Source organism: Choloepus didactylus, chromosome 9, assembly GCF_015220235.1.
Source record: "Choloepus didactylus isolate mChoDid1 chromosome 9, mChoDid1.pri, whole genome shotgun sequence".
Lineage (NCBI taxonomy): Eukaryota > Metazoa > Chordata > Mammalia > Pilosa > Megalonychidae > Choloepus > Choloepus didactylus.
Window position 1 is genome coordinate 79,650,672 of NC_051315.1, and position 13,612 is coordinate 79,664,283.

General features: G+C 32.7%; 1 protein-coding gene across 1 annotated transcript in view; it reads right to left on the reverse strand.

Moving 5' to 3' along the window:
• Window positions 1-13,612, reverse strand: part of COL5A2 (collagen type V alpha 2 chain) — a 181,816-nt gene that overhangs the window by 77,756 nt on the left and 90,448 nt on the right. The window contains 4 exon segments of the mRNA XM_037850470.1: window positions 1,283-1,296; window positions 6,936-7,003; window positions 7,005-7,086; window positions 7,089-7,157. Coding sequence (XP_037706398.1) covers window positions 1,283-1,296; window positions 6,936-7,003; window positions 7,005-7,086; window positions 7,089-7,157 — 233 coding nt within the window.

A 13,612-nucleotide genomic window follows, 5' to 3' on the forward strand; every position in this document is an offset into this window, starting at 1 on the left:
TTTGGGGCAACTGCTTTGAGTCCTTTTTCAGCTGCCCCACTGGCTTTGGAGAAAAACATTTAAGGACATAAAGTTACTGTTGCCTCTCAGGAAGTTGGGTGATTATTAACCAACTTTAACAGATTATGTCAGGGCAGTTATCACTGTTACTTATTTTTCTGCTTCACACATTTTTCTTTTTGTCGTCTAGGGTCTATACTCAAACTTGCAAGTTTCAATTTATTCTAGTTTTCAGATGTAAATTAAATGTGAGCAGGTATTTGTAGTCCTTCTCCTTTCACATATATTCAAATACAAATAGCTTATTTACATTTATCCCAAATAAGGCAAAAAATATGGTATTGACCTCTGAATCAAAAAGTATAACCAGCCAGGATCTCTTGTTGAGAACGTCACTTTCATTTATCATGAAGGCATAGCATTGCCTTATCTGATTATTACTTTATTGCAGATCCATTATGAACAACAAAAGCAATTTAAATTAGCTGGTAATCTGTCAAATATCTACCACAGAAATTGGAATCACTGCCTCATTTCCACTCCTCCCTCTCTATGTCTGTACCGCTTGCATAATATTGAAGAAAATGCCATAGTTTCCAAGGTAACCAGAAAACCAAGCACACTGCCAAAGGAAATGGAACTCTCCTCACTTAGAGATATCACCCTGTCCAAATGATAAGTGGCCAAACTGGCCGATTGTTCTGGAATTATTGGCTATAACTCAACTTTGTCCTCTTGAGTGTTAAAGCTTGTCTCCAGGGTAAGATTTTAAGCAACCTGAAGGTCAAGGAGGGAAGCAAAAGTGAGATGGTGTATGTTTGGTAAAATGTCCAATTAATTTTTTTAGTTGGATCTTTACATCCCAGTCAATAAGAGAGGGACCACAACTCCACTGAAGTAGCACTTCCTTTCCTTCCCTCCCTCCCTTCCTTCCATCAGACACACACTGCACTTCTAATGTGTGCAAAGTATATATAAAGCATGTGCGATAAGTGCAAGAAATACAAAGGTTAGTAAGACACATTCTCAGTTACTAAGGAATTCACAACCTTCTGACAGAAACAGATATATAAATAAAAATCAGCAATAATGTGAATAAAATAGAGGCTCTGTATTCTAGAATCATAGTAGCTGAACTGCGTTCATATATTTAACATAGCGTATTTGCATGGTACTTTGTAGTTTGCAAAAGTCTTTCCAACATTTTAAAGTACAGTCTTGTGTGGGCAATGATAGAATGAATTCTACTTATGAAAAAGAAACTATGCAAAGTAAAACATACCTTTCTTCCTCTACCTGTAAAAAGAAAAGAATAAATGTTATTTTAAGGAAATGTGGCCACTGTGAGTATTTACTTTCAATAACAAGTTTCTTGTGGAGTTAGAATTTGGCGTGAAGAGATTTCCCTATCACTAGTAGGTAGAATGTAAAAATTCTAAAAAAGGCAAAATAATGCATCCCTTTAGAAAATTCTGAAATAATTTGAATATTCTTCATAATATTTATATAGCATTTAAAGTTCATTAAATTTTAAAACTATTAAAATTATAATGATTATCTTCAATCACTATTCTCTATTTTAGTTTTATCTTTTATATATTTTTAAGTAGGTTATTCATTCATATGGTTCAAAAGCCAAAACAGATAAAAGGTACACAATTATACATTGAACAATCTCCTTCCATCCTTGTCCCCTTTCTCCTATTTCTCATGTTTCACCCTCCCACAGGAGGCCACTATTATGGTTTCTTGTGTATTGTTCTCAAGTTTCATTTTGCATATAGGAGAAAGTACTTATATAGACTCATTTCTATATTTTTTTCCATGCTGTTCTGTACTTTTTATAATCTTAAAGATTTTTATATCTTAGAGATCTTTATATATTAGTATATAGTTTCTCATTGCTTTTCATACAAATTTCTGGGTTTTTTACAAGATTGTTCCTAATCTTTTGCTATACTAGAATATAGTTTATCACCCAAAAGGAACAGTTTTAAGAATGCAAGGGACCTCTAATGTTAACTAGGCCAGAAAAATACATATAATCTGGGATCATCCTGGGCAAACTGGGATGGATAACCATGCTAGCTATTACAAACAATAATATAATGAATAACCTTTATATATATGACCACATATGAGTATATTTGTAGGTAAATTCCCTAATATCTTCAAAGGGTACAGGCATTCATAATTTTATATATATTGCCAGTGTCCCTCCACACAAATTATACCACTTTTCACTCTATCCAAAGCTTGAGAGTACGTGTCTTCCCACAAGTATGCCTACACAATGTGCTGTCAAATATTTTAATTTGAAAGGCTATTTTATTTCCTTTTCTTCCTTTGCAAATTTCTTGACTGTCATTACTCATTTATATCAAGGAGCTCTTTATATGTAAAGGATATTAACCATTTTTGAACTGATCTGGAAATACTTTTTACTTTGCTCATTTTTTTTATACAATGCAAAAGTTTATTGTTTTTATGCATTTTATGGCTTCTGGATTTTGAATCAGAATTGAGAATGCCTTCCTCACTTCAAGATTGTAAGTTATAAAGAAATTTTCCTATGTTATCTTGGAAATTATTATGGTTTCATGTTTAATTTTTCTTAGTTAGATTGATTTACTTGGAATTTTCCTGAAGAAAGATTGCAATAATTATTCCCTTTAACTTTTTCCATATGGCTTCCCAGTCATTCCAACATGGCTTATAAAATACTCCTTTTTTCCTTCTGAGATGCCATCTTTATCATATCCAAACTTACAATTGTGTAATTGGAACTATTTCAAGGCTTTTTGTTTTATTCCACGATCTCTCTATTCATGCATTAGTGCCACATTTTAAAGTTAATGAGTCCTTTTAATATATTTTAATATCTAGTAGGGTTAGCCATCCTTTCATTGTTCATCTTTCTCAGGGTTTTTCTGACTATTCTATGACAATTTTTATTTTCAACATGTCAAATTCTGAAAGATAGTGTGTGCTATTATTTTTAATGGGATAATTTAAAAGTTATTAGTTCATGTATGGAGAATTGACAGTTTTATAATGTTTAGTTTCCTAACCAAGAACATAGAGGACATTCCATTTTTTCAAACTTCATTTGTGTTAGTGGTTTTAAAGTTTCCTTCAGCTAAATCTTTCACATGTTAAGTTTATCCTTAGGCATTTTATCTTCCCTGTTGCTATAATAAAGAAGGTGTTCTTCATTTCCATATGTATTCTATATATAATGTATTTGTATATAGTAAATTTATTTCTGTTTAGTAATTTTTCACAGAAATGCTTTACTAAATTATTTTGTAGCATTTTATTACCCCATTTCCATAGGTTTTCTAAGTGCATAATTTTATTTTCTTCAAATTGATAGTTTTATCTCCTTTTTTTCTAATTTCTAAACTTCTATTTCCTTTTTCTTGTCTAATTGTGTGTTCAAGTACATTCAGTATTGTTAAATGACAATGGTAATAATGGGTAGCTATATTCTATCACTGAGTTTAGCAGGAATGCTTTCAGCATTCAATATAATGAAACTTTTAAGCTGAGATATAAATATTTCATGTTATTGAAATGTCTGTTTATTACTAAATTATTGTCTTTATCAAGAATAAGTAAGATTTTTGCCAAATATCTTTACTCCAATTATTGGAACAAGCATATACTTTCTCTTCATAAGTCTAAGATTATTTTATTAATAGATTTACTAATATTGAATATGCTTGCATTTATGGAATAATCACCAATCTTTCATGACTATCTTTTTAATATTCTAATAGATTCAATATTTTATTTTATGTACTTAGTATTTTATTTAATATTTTAATCAAAGTTTATAAGATTGGTCTATAGTTTTCTTTTTTGTGAAATCTAAATCACATTTTTGTATCAGTGACACACTTCTCTCACAGCAAGCTTTGGAAATTTGCCTTCTCTTTCAGTGTTCTAGAAGAGTTTGAAAAGTAGTGAAATCATCTGCTTTTCAATGATATGGCACAAGTGTGAAACCACCTGGGCCTGCTGTTTTTGGGGGGGTTAGCTGCTTTACAAATTTCTCTATTTCTTCTAGGGAAGTCTGTGTGCTCAGTTTTTCTCTTTCCACCAGGGCTAGTTTTAGTAAATTATATTCCCCTAGAAAATACCCATTTTGTATAGTCTTTCAAATTTATTAGCATAAAATTGCACAAAAGAGCCTCTTACACTTCTTTTATTGCCTGTTTACATTAGGTTATTTTCTCCTTATCATTTCTTATTTTATGATTAATTTATTTCATTGGTTTTATTGTAGAACCATTTATGGAGTTGCACGTTGTTTCTACTCTATTTCAGTTTCCTCCCTTTTCCGTCTCTGCTCTTTTTCTTTATGAATTTCTTTCTTCTTATTCAGTTTATTTTGTTGTTCTTTTCCTAGCTTTTCAAGATGGATGCTAAATGCACATGTTTTAATTCTTTGTTTTTTTACTAATAAAAACATAGAACTGTGAATTCATCATCTTTTTAAAACTAAAAGATTTCACTATGTTTTCATGAATCTTTGTTTTGTGTGTTAGTCTTCTGATATTTAAGATGATTCATATTTTGGTTCTTCTATCTATCTCAACATTATTGTTTTGTAATACCCTTAGATCTACATTTATTTAGACAGTTTCTATGAGTTCCACTAAAATGAGCAATGTTAAAAAAGAACCTGTTTCCTATTTTTCCCCTGCTCCCCACCCTTTCTTTCAGCACTCAACTTTGCACAAAGAAATGCCCTTTTAAAACATTTATCTTTGTAGCTTTAAATATGTCACTATTTTTTGTACATGATTTTTCAACTTTGAGTGATAATTTTTGATCCCATCTCTAAAATGAGAAAACAGCAACTCACTCTCCTTCATATGCTCTCCCCTTCCCCTTTCATTCTACATTAGTTGTATTATTTATATATATACATTTCTATATATACATGTATTATTTCTACATATTGTTTGAATTTATAACATTTGCATCACTCTCTATATGTTAACTCACAAGTTTATTTAGGTTTTCCTAGAGTTACCCTTATTCAACACTCACATCAGCTCTTTGATAGTTTCCCCAATAAAATCTCAGTGTCTGGGGTTGGCCCAGTGATTTCACTAAGAAATTTATGGAAACAATATTCCCTGAGTTCCTATATTTTCAAAATTTTTTCTGTTGCTTGAGGGAGAGAAGAAATTTATATTTAAACTTTGGTTTACGTATTTCTTTCCTTAAGAAGCTTGCAGACATTGCTCCACTGTCTTCTGGCATTGAATGTTATCATGGAGAAATCTGCGACTAGTCTGAATATTTTTTTTTTCCTTAGAAGTGACTTATTCTTTTTCTCTGGTTCTCCAAAAGATTCTTTCATTGGCTTTAAAATTTACTAAGGTATGTCTCAATGTTGACTGTTCTGAGTCAATATTTTAAGACACATGATTTGCCCTTTCAGTACTGAAATTGAAGTCTCCTTTCATTTCAGAAGAGTTTTCTTGTATTATATCATTATTTGTTCTAGCACATTTCATTTATTTCTTCTTTTCTTGGGGACTCTTTTCAAGCATACCCTTTGCCTGTCTTCTACATCTATTATTTTCATTTTAATTCTTTTTAATTTGTAAAAATTTTAATGTATTTTGTTGCCTTTCTCATTTATCATCTGTGTTCCTTGTCATGTTTTATGCAGTATTTACTTTCCTTTTACTCCTTCCTATTTTGTTTTTCACTTCCCTTTGACAGTTTTGGTCTTCATTCTATTCTTTCCTGACCATTACATTTTTCCTTTTTGAATTTTCACTTTAAAGTCTTTTTTCTTAGAAGCAATTCTTTAAGTTTTATTTAGTTCATGGTTAAAGTATTGGTCAGAATGTTTATCTGATCTGGGGTAATGTTTTTTTCAGGGAGTTTTTCATGTGGTAAAGTCAGTGAACTCTCCCACCTATTTTTCTTATAGTATCTTTGTATCGAGTCTATTCAGCTTCTTTTTTATTATTTATTGTGGAATGAATTGGGCTTTCCCAGACCAGTTATTTTCAGGAGGTTGTATATTTTGCTGTGCTTTCTAATTTTTGCCATCATTTTCCAACTTATTTACTTATCCCTATGGTTTTAATTACTTCATTCCTGGGGCTTCTGTGCAGATTGTACCTGTTCTGGGTAGCCCTTAGGGGTGGTATTTTTAGTCCATTGCTGAAAACTGAGCACATCACTGTTGTATAGCAAAGAGAATAGTGAGTGCTGCCTCATGTTTCCAAGTATATACTGTTGAACACATCATTAAGTTTATTATTATAATTTGTAATGGAATTTTGAAAACCTAAAAAATAAAGGCTCAACAATCTCTTTATGAGTGCTAAAACAAATAATCTAAAGGTTTAATATTAATCTTACCTAGTTATTAAATACATAAAAATGAAAAAATTTCTCATATGCAAGTCTCTTTCACATACACATTTAAATACATTGTCTCAAACATTTTTCTTTCAAAAAAATTTAAAAAACAATAAAAAAAAGCCAATATTGAAAGCATTCTGCATTTATGAGCCAATGCAATAGAGGGTGCTGTGGCACTAAATTACATTAGAAATAATTTTTCTGTTCTCAAGGGCAAAGTTGGCACTGGGAAAGATAAATGTGTTTTCTGGATCTCTTCTTAGACTTAATGGATTTCATAGAAAACCAACAAATATCTTGGAGGCATTCACCATGATTCAATAGTACAAGGAATTCTTAGTTTAGACATAGCCACTTAAAATTTTTAAGAAGACAAGAAATTACTGTCTCCTTCTTACTAGTGTTAGATAAAACGGGGGAGAAAAATCATTAACCCTAAAGGCCAGTAAATAGTGGACTATTGAAGCCTGAGAGCTAAAAACACAACTTTAAGGGATGAGTCCATTGGATCACTGAGTTGGCCAAAGTATTCTTACCAACATTGGTATTGCTGTTTCCAGTTGTTTTGTGGACAGACGGACAGCATTCCCCAGCAGGAGGACAGGTCAGCACAGTCAAGCACCTCTGGGCACTGTATCGTGTCACAAAGAATGGCTCCATTATCACAGACACAGATCTGACAAGGGCAGGTTTCCAAATATCCCTGTTTAAGTACATCTGACCATTCTGAGTGCAGGCTATTTCTTCATCATATCCCTCTAAAATAAGAAAAAAAAAGGGGTGGGGGGGGAGAGGATTAGGAAAAGGAGGTTAGTAATCCTCTGAAATTTTGAAATCTGGGGAATACAATAATTAAGAAGATGAGTCATCTTGTGGGTTCTAGAAATTTCTGGGCCAAGCAGTAGTCTCCCAAGGAAACGAAACACAGATGAACTACTTCATTTATATTTCTATACAAAGTAATATGTAATTCACCATAAAATGATTATAATGCTTACATCCTAGCATGATGGGGGAGAGACAGAGAAGCATGATCCAAGTGGATAAACTTAATCAGAGAATACTCCCTACAAGATTTTATTTTTGAAAATATAAATGATCAAACATGAGAATATCAGTAAGGAGGAATAAAAATAGGCTTTTCAAAATAGAAGAGGAAAAGAATAGTTCAAAATATAATATATGCTTTTGGTATTTAGTGAATTTGTGTCTTCAACTCAGTAAATTTTAGCTTTGTAAATATCAAAACAGGAGATAATATGCATTCATGTACCATGGAGAAAACCTTTTAAAAAATGTATGGGTTTATTAAAATTATTTTTAAATTAAAGTAAAAAAAAAAAAAAAAGAATAACCGTGTCCCATTTCATGGAAAATTTCACCTCTAGATATCCTAAACTAAAGTTGCCTACTAAACTAATGGAAACTCAAAACTTACACAGGCAATGAGTTAGCTATCTTTGCATCAAAATTAATTAAGAAAAGTCATGACAAAACAATATAGTAAGTTATTATAGTAAGTTATATCTGCCAAGTGCCTTTCTATATTTAGATTAAAAAAATTAAGGCAGATTGGGAGAGATATACAGACACATGCACACACAGTGATAGCAATTCTTTTATGCAATTTATTATAAAATAAATACATATATTTTAACTTGGTGATTTTTATAAGAATAAATCTACAGTATTTTAAAAAACATAAGTGGATCACATACCCCTTTGTAATTCCTTCAGGAACTTCTCAACTACTTTAAATTCAAAACTCCGTAATAGGACTGCAGGCCTTGTGTGATCTGCACTTGCCTACCACTCCAAAAAGATTTAATGCCAGCCTCTTTTTACATAGTATTACTTGAAAAGGCAAGGTCTTCCACCCGTCCCAGTCCTTGTGCAACTTTGTCCCTTTGATTGGGACTGCCTTTTTCCACCTTATTCAAGACTCCGAAGACTAGCTCTTCCTTCATACCTCTGTTTAATTGTCACCTCCAAAAAAACCTTTTCTGACTACCCTATATAAGTTAGGGTGTTTTCACCCAATTGATATAATTCACAGAACTCCTTAAAGAACTCATTCATTCACTCATTCATTGAGTGTACTCATTTATTTATTTTTACTGGTTTATATCCTTATTACTTCTACCAGACAGTAAGTGCCATTAAAGTAGAAACTAGGTGTGTCTTGTTTATCTTTGGATTTCTAATGCTTGATGCCATACTTTGCACCAAGCTGACATCCAATAAATACTTGTCAACTGGATGAATATGAATGAATGAATGAATGAATGAATGAGTCTAAATTATGGTTCATTAGCCAAATGGCATCAGCTTTAATTTTGTATTTTGCAAAAATAAAAATAAAAATGCATTTGCAATTAGTTTATGAAAAATCTATCATTTGACACATTTTACTCATATACTCAAAACACAGAACCACAGGTAAAAATGATTTCAATTGAAGTAAAGATATTAACCAAAGCATTCATCTTCTTAGGTATAAAATATTTCTTCTGGATAGCATTTTTCTCATTGCTATCTTGTATTCATTATGGAATACTTTGGCTATATATATTCAATGTTTCATCACAGATACACGGCAAATGGAAACTGCTTTCAGAGTGTCACCATATCCTCACAATTCTTGTTCTTTTCATAATAAGAGCACCAAATTACTAATCCGTCTCTTCACCATCAAAAGACATCACATATCATTGCTAATCTACAAAACAATATTGGCTTTAACTGTGTACATAGTATTATTATAGGCATTTCAAACCAAAGGGAAAATAAGACTTCTGTTTTAATATATTTCTCAGTAGATAATTTTTTTAAAAAAATAAGGAAATTTGTACATCAGTTAGCAGTATGACTTTTTAGAAAAAAAATCATTTTGATGATGTAATTCCATGATGGAAATTTCCACACACCACCAACTGTATTGAAACTGGCTTACAATCATAGATCATTGAACAATTCTACTAAGCAGATAAACTAAGAATAATTTTGTTCATTAAGGTTTATAATTGAGAATGAACTATCCAATCACAAGCATTAAATAACACTGTCTGAAAATGATATATGCCATAAGTTCAACTAGCTTGCTTCTCCCTTTCTACTCTGGGGGACAACAGTATTTACATGTATTTACTGAAGTTTACAAGAGTATGTGCCTAGTATCAAATGTGTGAAGTATTTAAAGCATGTGTTCTGTACTCAAAAATTATATTATCACTGTAGTGTAGACCTAAGTTGCATTAGTGAAACAACTAGATAGTTGGAGATAGAGAATATGGAAAACAAACAAAAACCAAAATGACATGTGATAACATTGCAAATTGAATATCATTAAAATGCAAGACAGTCACTTCAAAAGATGAGTTTTCCTGTTTCCCTGCCATTCCTTCAGAGTTGGAATAAAAAGACACAGTTTCAGATGTCAACACAGCAATGTAAGACATCCCCTGAAAAAACCTCCCCAGAGATTTAGTAAATATCAGGACAAATTCTACTAGTTTGCTTAGAACTCTGGAGGCTGGTAGAGACTGGAGGACTCCACAAATGCTGAATTAAAGAAAGAGAAAAATATCAGATGGGAAACCTTCCTCCTGGACTGGCTGATCCTCTTTGCTCATTCTCATTAGTTCCCATGGAATTGGGGAGTTTTCCAGAGGTGGTGGCCCAGGTCACTCCCAATGGGGACACAGACTATAGAGGAACTCACAGCAGTGAGCTAGAATCCCAAACATATTGAGGCACAGGAACCAAAGTCTGCAGACTCACAGGGCAGAACACAAGCTACTGAGGAGTGCTTTTCCCCAGGTTGGGGGAGAAAACAGAGAAACTGTGGTAGAATAGCTGCTGCCAAGAGTGCACTCAATCCAGTTGCTGTCAGCTGGACTCGCTAAACACAAAATGGACTTTTATGGAGTGACCCAGCTTTCCGTGTTGACCCCATCTGGCTCCCTGGGTGTGAAAACCTATCTAGGAAGAAACTGGAGGCAGAAAAGCCTCACAGAGGAAAAAAAAAGCAGGGGGAGGGAGGTTAAACTGAACTTTTGTAAGACTAAAGGGCCCCCAGAAATAAAAAGTGTAAGGAAAATGGGGCACTGAGTAAGGGAGAGAATTTAAACAAATCATAGGAGCTTGGAAGAAAATTGTGCCTAAACAAAGAGAACATGTCAAGATTCCCAGAGAAGGAACATAGGAAAGGAAGCTTTCTCCCCATAAGTGAAACAATTGCACAAAAAGTGCAGTCTTAAAAATTGTACTGCATATTCGGGGCAAGAATTAGATGAAGAATAACTGAAAAAATCTGGGCTATACTAAAGGTCCAGAATAAGTTGGACCAACCATCAAAGAAGTGCACAAAGATACACATCATAGGTGTCCCAGAAGGAAAAGAGAAAGTAAAAGGGGCAGAAAGAATATTTGAAGAAATAATGGCCAAAAATTTCCCAAATCTTATGAAAGACATAAATATACATGTCCAAGAAGTGGTGAAACATATTCCAAATAGAATAAATCCTAAAAGACTTATTCTGAGACCGATACTAATCAGAACGTCAAATGCCAAAGACAAGGAGAGAATTCTGCAGCAGCAAGAGAAATGTGATTCATCACATATAAGGGATCCTCAATAAGACTAAGTGCTGATTGCCCATCAGAAATCATGGAGGTGAGAAAGCAGTGGTATGATATTTTTAAGGTACTGAAAGAGAAAAGTCGTTAGCCAAAAATTCTGTATCTGGCAAAACCATCCTTCAAAAATGAGAGAGGGAGACTTTAAAATATTCACAGATAAAGAGAAACTAAGAGAGTTCATCAGCAAAAGGCCTACCTCACAATAATTACTAAAGGGAGCCCTGCAGGTTGAAAAGGAAAAAAAAAAAACAAAGATGTCAATTCTACCCAAAATGATTTATAGATTCAATGCAATCCTGATCAAAATTCCAACAGCCTACTTTGTAGAAATGAAAAAGCCAATTATCAAATTTATTTGGAAATGAAAAGGGGCCCCAAATAGTCAAAAACATCTTGAAAAAGAAGAACAAATTTGGAGGACTCACACTGCCTGACTTTAAAATATATTACAAAGATATGGTGGAAAAACCAGCATGGTGCTGGCAGAAGGATAGATATAATGGCCAATGGAATCAAACTGAGAGCTCATATATCTACGGCCAATTGATATTTGACAAGACTTCCAAGTCAATTCAATTGGGAAAGAATAGTCTCTTCAACAAATGGTGCTAGGAGAATTAGATATCCATACGCAAAAGAATGAAAGAAGATCCCTATCTCACACCTTATACAAAAACTAATTCAAAATGGATTAAAGACCCAAATACAAGAACCAGGGCTATAGAATTCCTAGAAGAAAATGTGGGGAATCATCTTCAGGATCTTGTGTTAGGCAATGGTTTCTTAGACTTTACACCCAAAGCACAATAAATAAATAGGACTACCTCAGAATAAAAAACTTTTGTGCCTTAAAGGATTTCATTAAGTAAGTGAAAAGACAACTTACTCAATGGGAAAAAAGAATCAGAAACCACATATCCAATAAGAGATTAATATCCAGAATATATAAAGATAGCCTACAACTCAACAATAAAAAGACAAAAACGAATTTTTAAATGGGCGAAAGAGTTGAATAGACATTTCTCCAAAGAGGATATACAAATGGCTAAAGAACACATTAAAAAATACACAAAATCACTAGTTATTGGGGAAATGCAAATCAACACCACAATGAGATATAATTTCACACTCACTAGAAAGGCTACTATTAATAAAACAGAAAACTAAAAGTATTGGAGAGGATGTGGAGAAAGAGAAACATTCATTCATTGCTGGTGGGAATGTAAAACGATGCAGCCACTGCATAAGACAGTTTGGCAGTTCCTCAGAAAGCTAAGTATAGAAATACTGTTGACCCATCAATCCTGCTACTAGGTATATACCCAGAAGAATTGTTTTTTATTTCATTTATTTCTGCTCTGATCTTTGCTATTTCTTTCTTTTTGTTTGCTTCAGGGTTAATTTGCTGTTCTTGTTCTAGCTCCTCCAGGTGTGCAGTTAAATCCTTGATTTTTGTTTTTTTTTTTAATAAGGGGATTTACAGCAATAAATTTCCTCACAGCACTGCCTTCACTGCATCGCATAAGTTTTTTGTTTGTTTGTTTGTTTTTATAATTCATTTTTATTGAGATGTATTCACATACCATGCAGTCATACAAAACAAAGCATACATTCAATTGTTTACAGTACCATTGTATAGTTGTGCATTCCTCACCAAAATTAATTTTTGTCTTTTTCTTACTCCCTTGTTATGGTTTGATTGCAATGGTTTTTTTTTTTAATTGTATGTTTTTTTTATTTTTTATTTTTTGATATAGTTGATCCCATAAGTTTTGATAAGTTATGTTCTCATTTTCATTTCCGTCGAGATACTTGATATTTACTGATTTCTCTTGTAATTTCTTCTATGAACCACTGGTTAAATTTAAGAGCGTGTTGTTTAGTCTCCACATATTTGTGAATTTACCAGCTCTCCACCTGTTATTGATTTCCAGCCTCATTCCATTATGATCTGAGAAACTGTTTTATAAAATTTCAATACTTTACATTTATTGAGACCTGCTCTGTGACCCAACATGTGGTCTATCCTGGAGAATGATTCATGCACACTTGAGAAGAATGTATACCCTGCTGTTGTGGGGTGTAATGATATGCAAATATCTGTTAAATCTAGTTCATTTATACTGTTATTCAAGATCTCCATTTCCTTATTGATCCTCTGTGAGAATGTTCTATCCATTGATGACAGTGGTGTATTGAAGTCTCCATTTATCATTGTGGAGGTGTCTATTTCTCCCTTCACTTTTGCCAGTGTTTGCCTCATGTATTTTGGGCACTCTGGTTAGGTGCACAAATATTTGTGATTGTTAATTTCTGCTTGATGAATTGTTTTGTTAATTACAAAACATTAGTTTTGTAATAAACTTATGATATTTTGTAATAAAAATATTTATTTAGTATTTGTTAATTATTTATTTATTAAAGGAAATTATTCCATAGCCCACATATTCAAGTTTCATAATTCAGAAGGACAGATAGGTTAGTGACAAACATCCAGGGAACTCAACCCAAAGAAATTCTTTACATTCCAAAATCACTTTGAACTCTGAAAGATACCAGTCTTCCTCATCTC